This window comes from Condylura cristata, unplaced genomic scaffold (assembly GCF_000260355.1).
Source record: "Condylura cristata isolate star-nosed mole 26May11 unplaced genomic scaffold, ConCri1.0 scaffold00001, whole genome shotgun sequence".
In the NCBI taxonomy this organism is placed as follows: domain Eukaryota; kingdom Metazoa; phylum Chordata; class Mammalia; order Eulipotyphla; family Talpidae; genus Condylura; species Condylura cristata.
Window position 1 is genome coordinate 50,388,381 of NW_004567102.1, and position 19,546 is coordinate 50,407,926.

Here is a 19,546-nt window from a genome sequence, read left to right on the forward strand (position 1 = left end):
ATCGTATTTTATCATATATGTGTGTGTGTTGGTTCACATACGTATGTGTATAAAATCCCCTACACATACATATCTGGATAAGGGAAATTCTCATGTAGTTGGTACACCCAAAATTTCATTGGTGTACTCAAAATTGCTGATTCTATGGCAGAGAATTTAGGCAATGTAGTTTTTGCTACTTAAGGAAACAGAGATCAACTGTAGCTGAGGGTATGAACAGATGTGTCTGATTCAAAATGCAATGACATGGGAAAAAACATACAATTTAATTCTTAGTTTATACACTTCCATCAGCATTTGACAGGTTGGGCATTTGAGGTTGATATAGTACAGAGTTATATTAAAGTAACACTTAATTCCATAGGAGAAACAATCATTGTTTTTGGTTATCATGTCTTCTGAAGGATTATTTATGATTTATAAGTAATGACAGATTTATCCATATATTTAGTCAAAGTTAAGTTTTAATTTTAGTCATCATATTCCAAAGTGGGCCTTAATTCTACACATTGAAATTCAAAAAAGCAAAGCAGGGAACATGCAGCAAACTGTAATGGAAATTCAACAAGTAAAAACATAGGCTGCAGACTGCAGTAACGAGCCCCTGTTGCCTGTAGCTTTTTTAGCAGTGAATCAGTAAATAGTAAGGTCTGTAATCTCATGACAAACAGTATACTGGTTATTTCATTAAAAAGAACACTGTGGGAAGAGAGCACTAACATTATGTAGGTAGCAAACAGTCCTGGGATTATTTGAAGAATACATAAACCAGAAGTGAGTGAATTGGGGTTTCTATTATTTTATTCAAGTCCACATCTTATATCTTCTTAAAATACTTCTCATATTCTGAAATTTCATCTGTTTAGTATCTGGATGCTAATATCTGGGATCACTTGCCTCAAACCTACTTCAAACACTAATACCCACATGACCCTAGATTTCCTAATATGCATCGCCATCCAAGATGAGATTAAACACATTTATGACTACATCACTAAAAAACACCTCAAACTATAGAAAAATTATATGTAGGGAGGGTAATAACAATGAAATAAATGTATACCTCAAACTTGTCTCCCAGGCAGATTGCATCAGACTGGGGCAAATGCAGGAATCACTGTTTGGGGGGGAAGAGATTACTTACTATTGGTGCCATCTAATCAAACACCTGCATTATTACCACCTCTTCCAGGTATGGGAGGACTCCGTTATAGTATTATGGAAGGTGCATTTGCAAACAGAGAACCTTACTTCCCTCAGGGGAATGCTGATGAGAACTTATGTTAAATGGGTACCATCCATAAAATTTTCTTGGAAGAGTGAAAAATTATTCTTTGTAGTTTGTCTAAAACACCTTGATAAGCAGTTAAGTGGTAAAGAATACACCATATTAGGTCCTCTCTAGTGGCGCAGCGGGTTAAAGCACAGCATTAAGAAGCTTAAGCTACTTCCGCATGAGTTCCTATCCCCACCTGCCCTGGAGGTGACCACATGGCGTGGCAGACCTCTCCTGACCCGCCCGCTGCTCCCCTCAGCAGTGTACTTCCTCGATCTGCCTGTTCTGCTCCCCGCTCTGTCCCTGGTGAATCCTCTCACCCTCCGCATCTCTGGCCTGTACCCCAATTCTGTATGAATAAATAAATAAATCTTTAAAAAAAAAAAAAAGAATACACCTTATTCTGAAGACCTGGGATCATGACTGTGAAAACGTAACTTCAAGAATGCTATTAGGTTATTTGATTTCCTTTCCACACAACAAAGCTAATCAGATATAGAATTTGATGGAATCCTTTTTTTTTTTTTTAAGATTTTTTATTTATTTATTCATACAGAACTGGGGTACAGGCCAGAGATGCAGAGGGTGAGAGGCTTCACCAGAGACAGAGTGGGGAGCAGAACAGGCAGATCGACGAAGTACACTGCTGAGGGGAGCAGCGGGCGGGTCAGGAGAGGTCTGCCACGCCATGTGGTCACCTCCGGGGCAGGTGGGAATCGAACTCATGTAGAAGTGGCTTTAGTTTCTCAGTGCTGTGCTTTAACCCGCTGCGCCACCAGGGAGGGCCTGGAATCCTTTGTTTTAATGTATATTTTGAATAGAGGACACAATGAAAATCAACTACACAATAGCACGCATCTCAAAGTGCTAATAACACATAGAAAGGCTACAGCCCACCTAACGGATGGGTCAGGAATGATATACATAGAGTCAGCATAATTTCCATAGCTCTAGAGCAGGGAGACCTGCCGCAGGGGCACTAAGTGCCACTCCATGTTTGGTGTACACCTTTGGCTTTATCTGGTTCATAGGTTAAGACCAAGCTAGAAAGTCGAGAACTGGGAACAAAGGGACAGGATCCACTCACTAGTTGTCTTTAGTAGCATTTTGCAACCCCCCTGCCCATTGCAGGTCTAGTGATCCCCGCTATTATGTTGGTGAATCTATTTGAAAAGTGAGGTGGCACAGCCACCTTGCTATTTCAGGAGAGGTGGTGAAGCACATCCAGGATCAATACTCTATTTGATGGGCGAGCAGAGTAGCGCTGCAGACACAGCGTTCCAGAAACATGGAAGAATGTCTCCAGATGTCCTACCAAACAGATTCCAGCTGTGATACATCAGACATCCTGAACTCACAAAACGCTTAATTCTTAAAAGCAGACCTTTTTAATTCTTAAAAACACTTCTAACTTACTAACATCACATTTAGCATTATATAGAGGTCTGTCCTTTTGTTTTCCCTCCAAATATAATTTTGGAAAACCCCTGCCTCGTGGCTATTTTCCTAATAACAATACTATAATCAGTAGTCCCATCAGGTCTTCTTAAAACTGTTCTAGTGGACTAAATAGGCTCCTCCCTGGGGGTGGGGGCGGTGTCCTCCACTAAAAGCCTCTCCCTGTGCACAGGTGGCTCCCTATACCACAAACTGGGAGCAATAATTGAAGCCATCTACCCCACAGTGCAGACCATTTACCCACAACCCAGCCTGGGGGACACTTTTAGTTTTCTAGACTAAGATTCAAAAGGCTACTCCAAGTGAATCTTTGTTTCACCTAGGAGTTGGGAAGAAATCAGGAAAATGTAACCATTTAATTGAAGGTATACTTGGGGAGGGAAATAAGAGGCACAAAGGTAAATCAAATATGCTCTGTGAATTAAAATGACAGACTACAAGCACAAACACTTAGTTCCTCATTCATTCATTCAGCAGAAATTCAACAAGCATTTGGGGCACATAGTATGTGTCAGGGCTGTGCTTGGTTCACAGGGATATAATTGCAAACACACCAAACATGATTCCAAGCTTATAACTAACAACTGGTTTTCATCAACAATCTAAATTTGCTTTAGCTTCCTGATAAATGTTAGATAGGTATTACATAGAGAGGGAATTATTTTAGGGCCAGTATTATAGTGGTAACTTTAACAATAAAAGAGGTTGCCCCATCAAATGTTATTATTGTGAACTAAATATTGTAACACTTTTCTATTATTAGAAACCAAAGGTCAATAGTTAGAAATATATGATTTGAAGAAAAAGATTTACAACTGTCTAGAAGATTGAATTAAAACAATATCAACAGTATTTGGGCTAACAACTGAGAAGGTGGCATATTTTATGATGACATAAAGAGGTTTATCACTGGTATCATTTATAATTTTATTCATGATCTACAAGGGAATACAGATTATCATCATTCAATCTGTTGATGCCATTGAAGTGTGTGGGATTGCTAACACCTCAGAGAACAAGAATCTAATTTTAAAATAACATTAAGAAATTAGAGGAATAGATCATCAAAGTAAGATGATAGTCACTAGAGACAAATGCAAAATAATACACTCAGAGACTTGTGGAGGAGAAGACTGGCCTGATGATGGGGAATGAATAAATGTCCAGAGGGCAATTGTTTTGCTAAAAGACTTGAGGGCTCATAAAAGGGCAGAGCTCAGGTTTCAGGTACCACACACTCACGGTATGTGCAACTACAATTTATTTTTGATTTAAAGTTTCACATGCTATAAAAAGCTTCTGCATTTTACTTCAGACAGAAATGCATCCATGGATATTATTCCATCATTATTAATTATATTTTGAAGGTGATTTAGAATCAAAAGAGGAGTTGCAAAAACCAAATTTAGTAAATTAATTGTTTGGGGAAATAAATAAACAACCAACCATTAAACAGAATCTATTCATTACTGCCTCAAGGAAAAACACTTGTCTGAAATGTGGTTGCCAAAAGAAGAATTGGTTTTAAGCAGAGGCGGGGTTTCAAATGTTCAGATGGCAGTGCTGATGGTGTCTTCCACACACTCTCCTGTGGTTAGGGCACCACAGCACACCTGCAAGGCGTGTCCAGTACACCAGGCTTCCTTCCTAGTTGTCTGCTAGCACCTCAGATCATTCTTGAGGCCCAGCACAGACATGCAGTGTGAAAGATTTATATTTTCCCTCATGTATTTCTGACTATGGACATAGAGGCAATCACTTTCTTTAGGAGTCTAGAATTAAATTCTGATTATGTCACCAAAACATGATTCCAGGGAAGTTAGTTTTCAAGTTCCAGAACCTCTGGACATAATATAAAAACAAAAACAAAAACAAAACAAAACAAAAAAACAATCCTCAATTCAAATCAGCTTATACTTTAAAAATAAATATTTACAAAAGTGTAGTAATTTCTTATTTAGAAATACACATAAATGTTATCACTTCAATGACCTTACCTACATTTTTACATATTATCTTTCAGTGTTAGCTTATAAAAAATTTTACACAGTTGCACTCATAAAGGCATTTGCATTTTCCCCTTTAAATTCTACTATTAACATCTAATTGCTCAAGTCCCTTATGGAAAAAGACAGAAGAATGTCAGCGCTTTTTTATAGTCTTCATAATTATCACTAACACAGAAATCCTAAATGTTAAGACAAATTCAAGAGGTTAAAGGAAATGTGAGGTTTAGTGTACACAGTGATGTGGAATGGAATATTTTACCAAAGGAGTTAATGTAAATTCTCAAGGTGGGAGAAGCAGCAGTCTGCCCAAGAAAAGAGTGTAAGGAAGAGAAAACACAGCAACATCTGGTCTCTAAATGTGCCAATATAAAAAATCCTCAGAGCCAGATAGCCAGGGTTATAGAAAAGACCAAGCATGCAAAAAATGTCTGCCAGAGGAAAGAAAAAAAAAAAAAAAAGAGCCGGCCTTTGTCAGTAAAGTAAGGATGCTAATATTTACATAAAATTTCTTGTACTCCAGATTCAGAAAAGCAAACTTCTGGTAGAAGCAATCCACGTAAAATGAAGACACAGCTAAGAGGGCAAACCTTGGAAAGATCCATGACGGAGAGGAAAGACTTATTTTTTCCTTTTTAAGGGGATGCGATGATATGTGTTCATGCAAATGCAAATGTCTGTGGACCGCACTGTTTGCTGGTAGGAAGAGAATTTTAATGTGTTCCCGATGCAAATGCATTTCATGATAAAACAAAATGTGCAAGGCCTTCTGTGGGCAGAGAGGGAAGAGGAGAGCAGTGGCTCTAGAAACTGCCTGCGGGGCATGAGAGGACAGTCAGGAGAATGTGCCGCTCTGGAACCCTAACAAATTCCAGGGTAGGACAGATCAAAACCGAATCCTTTAAGAAAAAGGATCTTACATGGGAGGCGAACTGGATGCTAATGAACTACGTTCAAGTCCTATCTCCATCAAGCTCTTACCCTTGAGCAATTCTGTGTTTAGAGAGAACTTCAGTGAGAAGACATTAAAACACAGCCCTCTTTTCTGTACTGACTCATGGGGGAAATTACATAAACAGCACAGTGAAGACTGGGCTCCAGGAAGCCATTTTTAGAGTCTTGGTGTCACAATTAGCACGCACATTAAAGCCCGTTTAAGGTACAGCCTAGGTACTTATGGAAAAAATGACTACGTGTCACATTGACAGTGCCACAGTCTGGTTTTGACCAAGTTGTTAGAAGCAATTATTAAAAAGAAATTGGTAAAACGTCTTAGTCTCTGTGATGGAGATATTTAAACAAGTCATTTTGAAAGTGTTAAAAAATTAAAATTGTAGAAGCCGAACTATAGGTGCCATGTTTTGCCTAAAGTGGTAAAAATACCATCTGCTGCAGTCTTTTAGCAGCATGCTTATTTCAAGTAGCAGTAGGCTAAACTACAGGCATACGCTCAGCTCCAGCTGGGGAAAATACACAGACGTTTGTAGATGTTTTTCTAAGCAAGAGTAGTCAACATATTCGTTTTCTTTCAGACATATATATTAGTTACCATAGCAAACCAAGCACGAACATGGTCTGAGAAGCTTCTCCACCAGTCCCAACACACCCCCATGCATTCCTACAATTCAATAGATGGCACTCTTCCCTCTAGCACTAAACTCAATCAGGTGTGCTTAACCTTGGAGCCCCAGCCTACGCTCAGGGAACAGCCCGAGATTCACACAGCCAGAGCTGCAGGCCAGTCGCCATAATTAAGATCCTCACAGCACTGTGTGGAAGAGCAGAACTGTTAGCACCAGCTTTTTGGACACAACTCACTTCTGGTAGTGAATAAAACTGCAGTTTTAACCAGGCAACTAAGACGTTCCTTGTTTTTCTATTTCAAATGCTACTGTGTAGAATCGCCTTACAGTTAAACAGCTTCCATCCTTGCCCAGCCCCCCGTGGATGAGTTCAGTAGTGGGGAGAGGGCTCCTATGCTGACTTAACCACTTTACAGAGGCGGGGAAGCCTCAGTGAATTAATAGTTGTTGAGTGCTTCAATATCTTAAGATGAAAGGCACTGACTGCTCCAGTGGAAGGCATCTATCCAGGCCCTATAGCAACAAGAACTCAATTAAAAGCAATTCAGTTTTTTATATCAGTGTTTGAGTATAGACCTCTGTTTTGCTGAATGTGACAGATATTCTCAAGATCCAGCTAAGACTGATTTTGAAATGCTCACCTCTTCTGCCCTCTCCCTTACTTCCTCGCCATTCTGAGGCTGACAAAATCCGTGAGATGGCACATCAAGTCACAGACATGTGGTCAAAATGAAATATTCTACCATCCTTGAAATCTGATATTTCAGAGAAAATTTGACTTTTGAGGAAATGCTCACCACTTGGAACTGTAGACATTTCCAGCAACAAACAAATTTCATGATGGTTTCCAGAAATGGCTACTGGGTTTTTCAAATATAGTTTTACAGATTATCCCATTAGCGGGGGCCTAGGCCACTAAGCATGACACCTGCATCAGTTAGCATGAGCACAGGCACCATGGAAAGCAGAGATGAGTAGATCTTAGGTGGTAACATGCATTACGAAGGCCCCATGACACTGCCAGGAGATAGCACTACAGCTGAGCCCTGCAGAGCGCTGTGGTACGGGAGAGATGGCTATAATTTTTCTTTTCCATGTTACCTGGATTTAGGTTTGTGTAAGGAGGATGAGTCTTGATTAATTGCCTAGATCAAGTTATGCCGAGAAATATCAGAAAAGCACCACATATTCCAGGGGTTGGGTTTCTACTTATTGGTATGAGAATTTTACTACACACTTGAGCAAGCAATCTTAGGGCTACTGAACATTAGGATGGACTGTTAGTGGAGTCAATATACTCTTAGCATGGGCTGATCTGAATCTACAGTCTTTGGTTCCGGACCTCTCACAGACTCATGCATTTCCCCCAGCAGAGCACTAGTGGAACATTCATCCGCATCCACTTAGCAAGCATTGGCTACAGATGATGCAACCACGAACAAGGCCACTGAGGCCTTTCCTTTGGGACTCTTACATACTTATGGAAACAAGTGACTACATAAAAACGGTAACGTCAGATTATGGTAAATGTTGAGAAGAAAAAATTACAGCAAAGGGAGTGGCTATTTTAGATAGGGAGGTCTGTGTGTGAGGCAAGGCCTGAGCCAGTCTTGCTCAGGGTGGTAGTCAGCACTGGCACAGTGCCTGAAATACACTAAATTTCAAGTCAGCAGTGGCTGGGTGGATGAAGGAACGAATCTGGACCTTAGAGTGGAACAGTACTATTCTAAACTATTCATTTTGTAGCACAGTAACTGAGAGAACACCAAAAAGGATAAGTGACTAAGAATGGATTTCACAGTTAATTGGTGGCAGGCCCAGAGGTGTTCTATTTGTGTACCACATTTTTCTCTTTTGAGTCTCTTCCATTGTCATGTGTTTCCACAGTAAGAAATCCTAAAGGACTTCTCTTAATCATAAATAAGCAACAAGGATCAAAAGTCACTCTATTGCCAAATAATGACTTTTCCCTTATTATTTTTTTTAAAGTCATGCTAGGTTTCTTTAACTATAACAGTAGAATTCCAGCCTTTATCTCCGTACTAGTTTATTACAACCTTCCAAAGCAATCTTCTTAATCCTCCTAATACCTGTAACCTGTGTCAAAAGCTTTCCTTTCCTCTCTGATTGAGATTAAAGAAAGGAACAAAACCCATGCCAGGTTTTTCTCCTGCAATTGACTTCATATGCTGCTATCTTCTTACTCATAGCCTTACTCAATCCCCACTTATCCAGGGCTAAGCAGTGTTACACAACAAGTATACAAAGACAAATAAGACAATGACACTGCCTGCACAGAGCTCACAGTCTATGTCTGTGTCAGAAATGAATCCTTTAATAGAGTAAGTGCGCTAACTGAGAGCTGCACAGTGAGTTAGAGGGTACACCTAGTTAGGAAAGTACCTAATCAAGCCTGGGGGACCAGGGCAGACTTCCTTTAGGAGACAATCCTAAATGAAGCCTTATTGGAGGACAGGGTAACCAGATAAAGAGGGAAGGGCATTTCTAGCAGAAGGGACAGTATGAGTTAAGGACTGGAGAATAGATTTTTATGTAATTTTGTGCTGCTGGAGCAAAGGATGGAAGGGCACAAAGCTAATAATCCCTCTAGGGGGTGAGATCACACAGTACTTTATATGCCAATCTGCCAGCTTTGAATTTGCCTTATAGACACATGGAGCCAATGAGGGTTTTAAGCTGGAGTGTGAAGCTGTCAGATTTGTGATATAGACAGATATTCTGACTGGTAATGGATCTATGGGAACAAAAGAGAGGCTGGAAGACCAGTCAGTAGGCTGTCTGGTTCAAATAAAGTCTCAACGTGAGCAATGGAAGAGAGATCAAGAGGAGGGGCTGGGGTGAAGATATTGTAGGATATAAAACTGGCATGACTTGGTTATGGACTATAGGAGGAAGGGAGTAGAAGCTGTTCTGTTTTACACATGACTGACCACCAAGTTGACAGCACCAGCAAGAGCGAGTAAGTAAAAAGGACCAGAAATACAACACTAAGAGTGAACCCTAATGTCAACTGTGGCTATTGGGTGATGATGATGTGTCAAGCAGCTTTACTGATTGTAATAAATGCACCACTGCTTCAGAGTGTTGATGGGGGCATGGGGTTGGGGGGCAGGAAATGGTGTGTTATGTAGGGGCCAGGGAACTTTTTATACTTTTTGCTCAATTTTTCAGTAACCCTAAAACTGAAAAATTTCCAAAAAACAAAACAAATACCCCAGCCTATAAAAAACAAAAAAGGCAGAAATGTCAGGGAAGATCTGTATTCAGTTTAAGATGCATTGAGTCTGCACACCTGTGGGAGACCCAAGAAGACATGTCCACAATGCTTGTCTGGGTATACGATAAGGCTCAAGCAGACAGCTAAGGCAGGGTAACAGATATGGAAGCCCTCAGTTTAGAGGTGCTCCTATTATCTAGCTTTTTTTGAAGAAGGCAACGTTTGGCAAATAAGAAGGGAATGCATTTCAGGAAGAGAAAAAGAGTTAGTGTAAAGGCATGGAGCCACGGGTGTGTACCTCAGGGCCGCCAGGAGAGCACAATTCCAGATCTGCCTGGAAGACATCATGGGATTCGGGTGTCTCACTGCAGAGTCCTTCTGGTATTTCTACCTCCTGTCTTGGGAGTGCAGGTGTGTTCACTCCCTGACTGCTGCATAAACTGGATAGTTAGCTGTTCCTTTAGCCCACCAGTTTTATCAATCTGTGCACTATGGAAGGTCTGCACATCCCACATTCCTGCTAAAATGTTTTCATTTGTCCCTAAGAGGAACAGCCCTTGCCCCACACATGCCCGGGGTCTGCACTGATGCACTGAAATCTGAATGCCTATGAGGCTTTTAGCCAAGGCAGTGAGTGAGTCAAAACTTCTGTGACGACTTTTTCAAACCTTTCTATTCTGACTCTGATCTGCTTTCTCCACCAGGGGTTTTGATCTGGTGGAAGAAAGTATGATGCAGGGGTAGCCTAGGCGTATGTGTTTTCAAAAGCTCACAGATGATGTGAGGGCTACTGACACTAGAAGCATTGGTCCAAGCCCCTGCATAATGCATCTCAGGTATTATCTGATGGTACAAAGAGCTGTTTTCCATCCTTAGTACAAAAGCAATGGATAGCGATCTTACCTGTTTTCTTTTTATCTTTCTTACAACCACCTGACATATGATGCATCCACTTAGTAGTTTATGAGTTATGTTTCCCACCCACTAGACTGTATATTCCTGAAAGAGAAGACTGATCTGGTTCACTGTTGTATTCTCAATACCTAACAAAGTGCCTGGAATAAAGTAGACACTTAACAAGTAAACTTATTGTTGTAGGAAGTTAGTACCTGAGCTTGCCTGCTATTTCACAAATAATATCCCTCAACTTTGAATGTAATGATACTCTTTTGATCTTTCAAATATAAACAAAAACCAAACTGTAATGTATAAAGCTGTGCTGTATGTATAAAATCTACCTACCTTAGCATAGTCCAATCTTCCCTTTTCTTGAGCCTAAAATAAAAAGGGGGGAAATTAGTTAATTCTTTAAAAAAATTATTTAGTATGTCTATAACTTTTGCTTCTCAAAGAATAAAAACCAATATTTCTCCTTCCCAATCTCTCTATACATCCATATGTACAGAGAAATATATAACTTTCAAACAAATAGAAAAATTGAAAGATGGTACAGTGAACACATAAATACACTCTATCTAGATTTGCCAATAGAAGACAACATAACTCTTTACCCCTCAGACTCCAGCATATTTTATAAACATAAGGCATCTAATATATAACCACATGACCACATCAGATCTTACCACTAGCACTGTGGCATATCACTTTACAATCCATATGCACTGAGGCCACAGATTACCTACTAATCACATAACTAATAAGCAATTAAATGAATATCATTTTTCCAATTGTCTCCAATTATCCAAATCAGAATTAACCAATACTTACCTATTGTATTTAGTTCTTTCATCTGTTTAGTGCTATTTAAATAGCTCTTCCTTATTTTTCATGAAAGGAAAACAAAAGCTATTAATATTTTTCATAATAATCATTTATTTTTTGAGAAGAGGGCAACAGTCTTATAAGATGTCTCTCCTTTTGGATCTGTCTCATATTTCCTCATTGTGACATTTAATACATCCCTGTTTTGTTTGTAAACTGTAAGTTTGTCTGTAGATTTAGATGTAGGTTACTTACTTTTAGGTCAACTATTTTTTGCATGAAACTTTATGTGGAATATTATATGCTTCATATTACATTAACTCAGGAGGCACAAAATGTTAGCCTGTCCCATTCTTAGTGCTATAAATTTGATCATTTGGCTAAGGTAATGATTATCACAAGGTCCCCTGTAATGATGTATTTCCCCTTTTACAATTAGTAAGTATTCTGTGGGTTCAATATCTTTTTTACTCCCTTTGGCATAATTTTTATTATGTTGTATTTTATTATGTTGTATTATGTTGAAAGACTCCCACAGGGAATGAGGATAGGAACAAAAGGTGGAGGTGAAGAAACGATCCTACAGGAGGGCAGATTTTATTCAGACATTTATTTACTTCTTTAAGAATTTAGGGGCTCTCACTAGTGGTGCAAGGGGCTAAAGTACCGCACTATGAAACTATCCACAGCTACTCCAGCCCGAGTTCAACCCTGGGCCCCAGAGGTGACCCACATGGCGTGGCAGACCTGCTGCTCCCTTCAACAGTATATTTCAGTACATCTGCCTGTTCTGTTCCTTACTCTGGCTTAGGTGAATCATCTCACTGTCCCTCTCAACCCTACTCCCCGTATCTTTGGCCTGTACCCCAGTTCTTGCATGCATAAATAAATAATCTTTAAAAAATTAAAATCAACAACATATACTCAAGAAGCCCTCAAAGCAGCACCCTCAGGAGAAACAAGCTTGATCAATCTGCCATCGGGTTCCTACCTGACCACTAGGTCAGGCATGAATAGAGGACAACACAAGATAGAAGACTGAGCAACACACTTGCTTTCACTGTGGCCATCAAGGCCAATGAGCAATAGATGAAGTTCTTTGGCACTGATGTGGCCAAGGTCAACACCCTGATCAGACCCGAAGGAGAGAAGGTATGTGTTTGAAGAGTTGCTGAATATGACGCTTTGTATGTTGCCAACAAAACTGGGATCATATAAACTGAATCCAGCTGGCTAATTCTATATATAATCTTTTTCACCATTAAAAAAAGGTCAACAAACTATTAATGGAAGTACCTATGACCCGGCAATTCCAATTCTGGGCATCTATCCAAAGAACATGAAAATAACAACTCAAAGAACTACACACTTTATAATGTTTATGCAGTATTATTTACACTAGCTAGGGCACAGAAGCAATTAAATGCCCATCAATAGAAGATTCATCAAGAAGACATGGTATATCTACACTATAGAATACTATTCATCTAAGAAAAGATGAAATGTTGACATTTTTAGCAAAATGAAGGGAGTTGAAGGGAACAATGGGTAGTCAAGCAAGTCAGCATGATGAAGTTAAATATTGGTCATTTACATACAGAGCAGACAATTTGACAAAGTAAAATACTTATAGACATTAGCAGACACTAAAAATGAAGTGAGATTTCTGAGGCTAGGAGGTGGAGTCAGCAGAAAGGGTAAAAGGGGATATAAGGGCTCCTGATGGGGAAAAAAATAAAATAAATATACTAGATTGCCAAATTTAAAACAAAAATGGGAAAAAGTAAATGTACTTATTACAAAAAAATTTTGAGGTCCTCAATCTGCTCTTCGAAGCTTTTTTTAGGGATGTAGGATTTTCAATATACTAAGAAAATTTTGAACTTAGTTCTACGATGCATTAGAGCAACAGAAAAATGAGTTAGTTCTTGCAGAAATTTATTTATAAATAAAAAGGCTTAGTTATTTATAAATAAGAAGGCTTACTCCTTTCTTTACTCAATATTCACTTAGTTGCTTGCTGTGAACATCTTTCCTCGAACAAAGTAGCTTCATCTATACTGAAATTCCTGTCCTCTCACTGGAACTGCAACTGCAACAGAAGGGTAGGGAGCTCTTGAGCATGTCTGGATAGTGCACTCATGACCTAGCTACTCACTCTGATATTGTGTAAATATAAACTAGTCTTGATCCTATGAATAATCCATGGCTTGTGACCAAAACTTCAGTAGCAGCATTTCACAATATGCTTAGTCTTTAAGTTCTCCAACTCCCTGCTGTCACTTGAATTCATTTTAGGTTAAGAGAGCTCTGACATTGAGGCAGCTCCTATGGTCATAAGTTTTCCAACTTCTCAATTGTTCATCCTTCCCTTATCTCTCGCTGATCAGTGCAGACTGCTCAAGCACAGCACTTTTCAAATGACACAGGAGCCAACTGGGAGCCCTACAGAATTTCCTACTGTCAGACAACTCATTCCCCAAACACACTACTTTCCTCATTATCAATTTTCCCCCCACCCTAACCAGCTCTTCTTTAATCCAGTTCTGGCAACATTCTCATTTCCAGTGTTTAACACAAAGGATATGTGGACAGTAGTTATTTGTTGAAACTGAAGAAGCTCAGCTTTTGTATCTGGATATTGGAAGGTAAAGTAAGGAGAAGCTAAATAATTTACCATGATGTAGTGGTGTTCTTTGGTGATGGTGAGCCATTTCTCAGTTTGCCTCATTAAAGCAAACAAGCAAAACTCAACAGTTTCTTCAAATAGGAAGAATGACTATGTGGCTTACAGGTAAGGACATCTCGAGCAGGCCTATGCAAACTTTTCTAAGACCATTTTCTCCGTCATACTTTGTAAACTTATCACCTGGATAATTCTATCATTTTGAAATGCTTAGGCTTAATCAATCATAAGCTATTTCATACTCTAAGCTCTCTCACTTTATTTTTTATTCTTAGGTAGGCCATCACCCTGTCACCCAGTAGAGACACACTTTGTTGGGCATGCTGACAGAGAAACAAGTATGCACCCATGTAACCTATATCTGTTCAGCATCAGCTCTTAGATGTTTTTAAATCTGAGAGATGAAAAGACTACACAAAGTGACAGCATTATCACAGCCATTATAACCTGAACTGACTATAACTATTGATATTACTGTCTTTTTTATTTATCACAACAAACATTCTAGTTCTGTGGGAAGCATTTTATCCTTGACTGCTCCAGCTTGTACATAAAAGTATCATTTACTCTTTAAAATACTATAAATATTTAAATCTTTAAATATATATTTCCAGCAGCTATGTGGGCTAATAGCTACATATGTCACACACACACCTGAGAGTACGCATTCAGAAATAATTTTTTTCCATGAAAAGCTTTTTGAGCTTATGAAAATACAGCACTGAGAAAACAAACATGAATGATTTAAGCCTCTACATCAATAATATCCCTTATTAAACATTACCTATTCTATTCCTTTTTGTAAAACAGTTAATTGGGGAGGAACACAGGCTCTATTTCACCTGATGGCTGCTCACTCACCCAACCCACTGAGCCCCTACTATGAGCTGAGGCACTAGAGACACAGCTATGAGTAGAACAGAGAGAAATCTCTGCCCAAGAGGAGCTTATGCTGTCGGTGTTGCACAGTGCTGTTGGGTAGGCTTCACATGCAGTCCTGGGGAATGTAAGCTCCATGAGGGCAGGGAATTTATTCTGTTGTTCACAACTGTATTGCATGGCTGGCCCAGCACTAGTGTGAAGTACTAACATCAGTAATATTTGGTGAATGACTAAACAGATGCACAAAAGCTTTTTCTTTTTACATGTTGGCTATTTCAGGCAGCTTACCAAGAAAGGCTCACTGAACTCCTATTTCTGGGGAAGCTGGGTATTTACATTCAGAGTCAGTATGTCGTTAATGTGGAGCCATTAAATGGTGCCTTCCAAATAATTTTTTCCCATACTGAACAATAGTGTTTTCACTGTATTTCCCACCTTGACTTGTAAGTAAACAAAGGAAGGGGATCTCTTGAAAATAAATTTAAAGAATTGGTGAAAATCAAACAAAAATAGGAGGGAACAGAGAAGAAAAGACTGACTAGTAGCCAGATGCCGTGGCTTGGTGTAACTAAGAGCTTCAAACTTGAAAGCAGGGCACTGGAGTGACAAGATCCAGGCATTTTAATTAGGAGCACTCAGGAGATGAGCACATGTCCAAGCCTCAGGTGTATGCTAGGTCTCATCTATGGAAGAAATCAAGTACAAAAATCTTAATTGTGACTACTCCAAGGGGAGATATGACCCTCTGGAAGGTGGCTATGCTGGGAGCCAGAAAATATGGTTTCTCGTCCACAATAGGCTAATTACATCACATGGCTTTTTAAAAATAGCTTTCTATTGGAGTAGCACTGCTTAGATGTGGATTTTTGAAAACATTGCGTGGCCCTTCATTTTCTTATTTGTAAAATAAGACTAGACCAAACCAGACATTCTCATTGCTGGACTGGTGGTAAATACTGATCCTCAACAGTCAAACCCTGAGATGCCAATCACTGCCTATGTCTAATGTATTTTTAAATTTGTGTTTCCATATGCATCAGTGTTTATTCAAAGGTCCAAAGAGAACAACTGTGTAAACTTCTTATGTCTCAAGGAGAATGGAGTGCTATAACTTTCCCCCATTTTTCTGACATCTGCCACTTACCATGTACATTTCCAGTGGAGCATGATATTATTAAAATAACTTTCTCACTGGGGCCCAAAAGAGGCTGATATGAAATAAATGCAGACTATATTTCAACAACCAGCAGACCTGAACCTCTTCCTGCCACAATGTTCATCTCTAGAAGCCACTGTAAATTCTACCATCCACGGCGATTCCCTATGGACTTCATTACTAAAGTCTTTAAAAGGCGCTCACTCATCTTTTTCGCCTCCTATAGGTGTGCTTCTTGTCAATCCAGGTCACGAGAAAATAAAGTAATTTTTTCCAGTCTTTAGCAGTTCACAGACCATGGTGGTTTGAAACTTGTTTTATCTTTTAAAGAATGTGAAAGTAGACAAGATAGTGTGCCAGTGCTCGTGACACTGCAGGCCTCCTCAGACAGCTACCCTGAGCACTGTAAAACAATATTCTGCACAAAAGCAAAAAAAAAAAAAAAAAAAAAAGCCAGCACTCTGATAGAGAGGATGCACAGAGGGATTAATTCCAAAGGTTTATATACCAGTCTCTGCAGACCAAAGGCAGATAGATTCCCTGTTGGTAAGTAATGGATGTACAATGTGGTCTTTCACTTTAAGAAACAAATGCTTTTTTATAAGTCAGGTAACAAAGAGGGATTGGATGACATAAATGAACTGTTTCCAATTTCCAACTACTGTTATCTGAACTTGAAAGCTGGATATGGGAAAACCTTTTCTAAAAGCAGAAAACTAATATTCCACAGCAGGGAGTTCAGAAATTGCTAGAGACTGATCATCTCTACTTATCATGTTATTCTTCCCAAATGCTACCAGCTATACTTTAGAATACTGCTCATTTTTTAAGATTCATTCTTTAATCAAGGAAAATTACCTTTCCCCTCAAACTTTTTAGTTGAAAGAATATAATAAGCACCCACTTGTCGTCCACTGAGATTAACCAATTGTGAATATTTTGCCATCTTGCTTTCTCTCTAGATAACTACCTGCTGGCTCTGTGGTAGTAAGTTACAGACACCATGAGGACTCATCTCTAAATAGTTCCACATTTAGCTCCTAAGAGGTAAACAGATTCTTTAGAGCTGTTTTTAATCCCATTTCAACATCATATTAAAAACGATATATTTCCTTTGGATGTCAAAGCTTTTTAACCTCTTCTAACCTATAATAGTCCCCACAATTCCATCTTTCTCTCTTTCTTTCACAATATTGACACTTTTAAGAGTTCAGGTCAGGTGTCCCTTATCCCAAATGTGTCTGCTTGTCTTCTCATGATTAGATTCAGGTTAAAATATTACTGGCAAGATGATGACATAAAAGATGCTGCATGTTTCCCTATAACAGCAGGAGCCACACCATTATCAATCGGTGTTAATAGTTGGTGACACAAAACTTGTTTACCCTTTCCTTTGTGTTAAACTCTCTGTAGCTGCTTTCTGTCCTTGTGAGTATCCAGTTCCCTACCTACCATCCATGCAAGTGTTTTATCCATTCATCCATTAATGATTCTTGTTTGAATAAAATATTACACTTAGCTGCTGCAAAAATAATGACATTTTAAGGGTGTTTTGCCTTGGTACTGGCAAAAATAACACTGATTTGTTTAGTGAAAACAGGCTTTGTGGAAAATAAGCTCTGCGCATTTGCATTCGTATTAGGAAGTAAAGCTTAATTTATATATAAAATGGAGGTTTGCTGCGGACTCATCCCAGAATGGTTTGGGTACAGTATATGAGAATTTCTGAAGGTCACAGATCATAAACACTCCATCTGCTGTCCCTGAAGTGAATTAGTTTGCTAGGCTTTGGCTATCTTTGTCTAGGGAAACCCCTTCTTCCTATCTTTGCTGTGAAGATCTTCAAGGACTATTTTAGAAATCACTACTTCACAACCCTTTTCTGGGCTTTTTGGATGAAATACAAACTCTCTTTGCTCTGAGCACCCCAAATGGCTTCAATTACATTATTCCTTATATTGATGTTTCTTTCATCATCTCTTTATGAGATCACTGACAACTTTAAGGCAATTTGCTGCTTTATCACCTTAATCAAAAATTGTTTCCTAAGTGCAACAGAATATCTTAACAAACATTTTACTTTAGGAGGTAACTAAGGTCAGTTTGTAGTCATAATGGTCTCATATGCAACTTTTGTTAAATGCCCACACTGTAACCCTTTATAGTAAAGGACAATTTCAATATTATGCCTTTTAGAACCATCCTAACACTGTTGGTAGGAATAGAAACTGGTCCAACACTTTGGAAAGTGATGTGGAGGATCTTCAAAAGACTTAAAACGGATATGCCATACAATACAGCAGTTCCCTTCCTAGGTATCTACCCAAAGAACACAAAAACACTAATTTGAAAGGATACCTGCACCCCTGCATTTACTGAAATATTATTTATAATAGCTAAGACATAGAAACAATCTAAATGCTGAAAAACAGATGAATGGGTCAAGAAGATGTGATATAATACACAATGGATACTAAACAGTGACTAAAACAGATACGCCATGCCATTTATGACAATATAATAGAGCTGGAAGGCTTTATTATGTTAAGTAAAATAAGGAAAGAGGCGGAAAATAAATACCAGATAATGTCACATATATGTGGACTACAGAGGAACCAAAGAAAGGGTCAAACAAAGACAAACTTTAAAACCAGTCAAAGAGATGAGGGGGAGAGAAAGGAAGATGAGGAAGAATGAGAATGGGGAGGGTGGGGTAGAGCACAAGGGACTATGGAGGATGACTATGGATGCTCTGGAGGTGGGAGAGCAACTGTGGCCATACCTAAAGGGAGAAATCTTTTACTGTCAAAAGATTAATAAACCCATTAATTAAAACAACAACAACAACGATTTCTTGGGCCTCCCTGGAGGCGCAGGGCTTAACGCCTCAGTGCTGTTAAGTGCAATCAATTCCAGGCCAAAAGCTAACCCCCATGCAGTGGCAGACCTCTCCTGTCTTGCCAGCTGCTCCCCTCAGCAGTATATTTCAGTAGATCTGCCTGTTCTGCTCCCCACTCTGTCGCTGGTGCATCTCTCACCCTGCACCTCTGGCCTACACCCCAGTTCTTGTATAAATAAATAAAAATAAATCTTTAAAAAATTGTTTCTTTTGAAAGAACTCAAAATAACTTTAAGAATTAGAAGAGTATCATGTGGCATTAGTGAGGTCTTTTCTGTGAATTTTTACTTTTGTTTAAGAATATACATATGTTCTGTTCATGCATATCAGGTTTGCCTAGCAACCTTTGTTTACTTTCTGGATGAGATAAAAGTAGAATATCTGGGGACAGGTGAGCTATAGCTTAGAATCAGTTATATGTAGTTCACTTAAGGTATTTTTTTTTTTTTACTTATTTTTTATTTATTCTTACAGAACTGGGGTACAGGCCAGAGGTGCTGTGGGTGAGAGGGTTCACCAGAGACAGAGTGGGGAGCAGAATAGGCAGATCGACAAGGTGTACTGCTTAGGGTCAGAAGAGAGCTGCCACGCCATGTGGGTCAGCTCCCTAGCCAGGGATTGAACTCATGCTGCAGTGGCT

General features: G+C 39.1%; 1 protein-coding gene across 2 annotated transcripts in view; it reads right to left on the reverse strand.

Moving 5' to 3' along the window:
- Positions 1-19,546, reverse strand: part of PDSS2 (prenyl (decaprenyl) diphosphate synthase, subunit 2) — a 229,656-nt gene that overhangs the window by 10,151 nt on the left and 199,959 nt on the right. For both annotated transcript variants that reach the window (XM_012722626.1, XM_004673745.2), the window contains exon 7: positions 10,804-10,836. In XM_012722626.1, the coding sequence (XP_012578080.1) occupies positions 10,804-10,836 (33 nt within the window). The remainder of the gene's footprint in view (positions 1-10,803; positions 10,837-19,546) is intronic.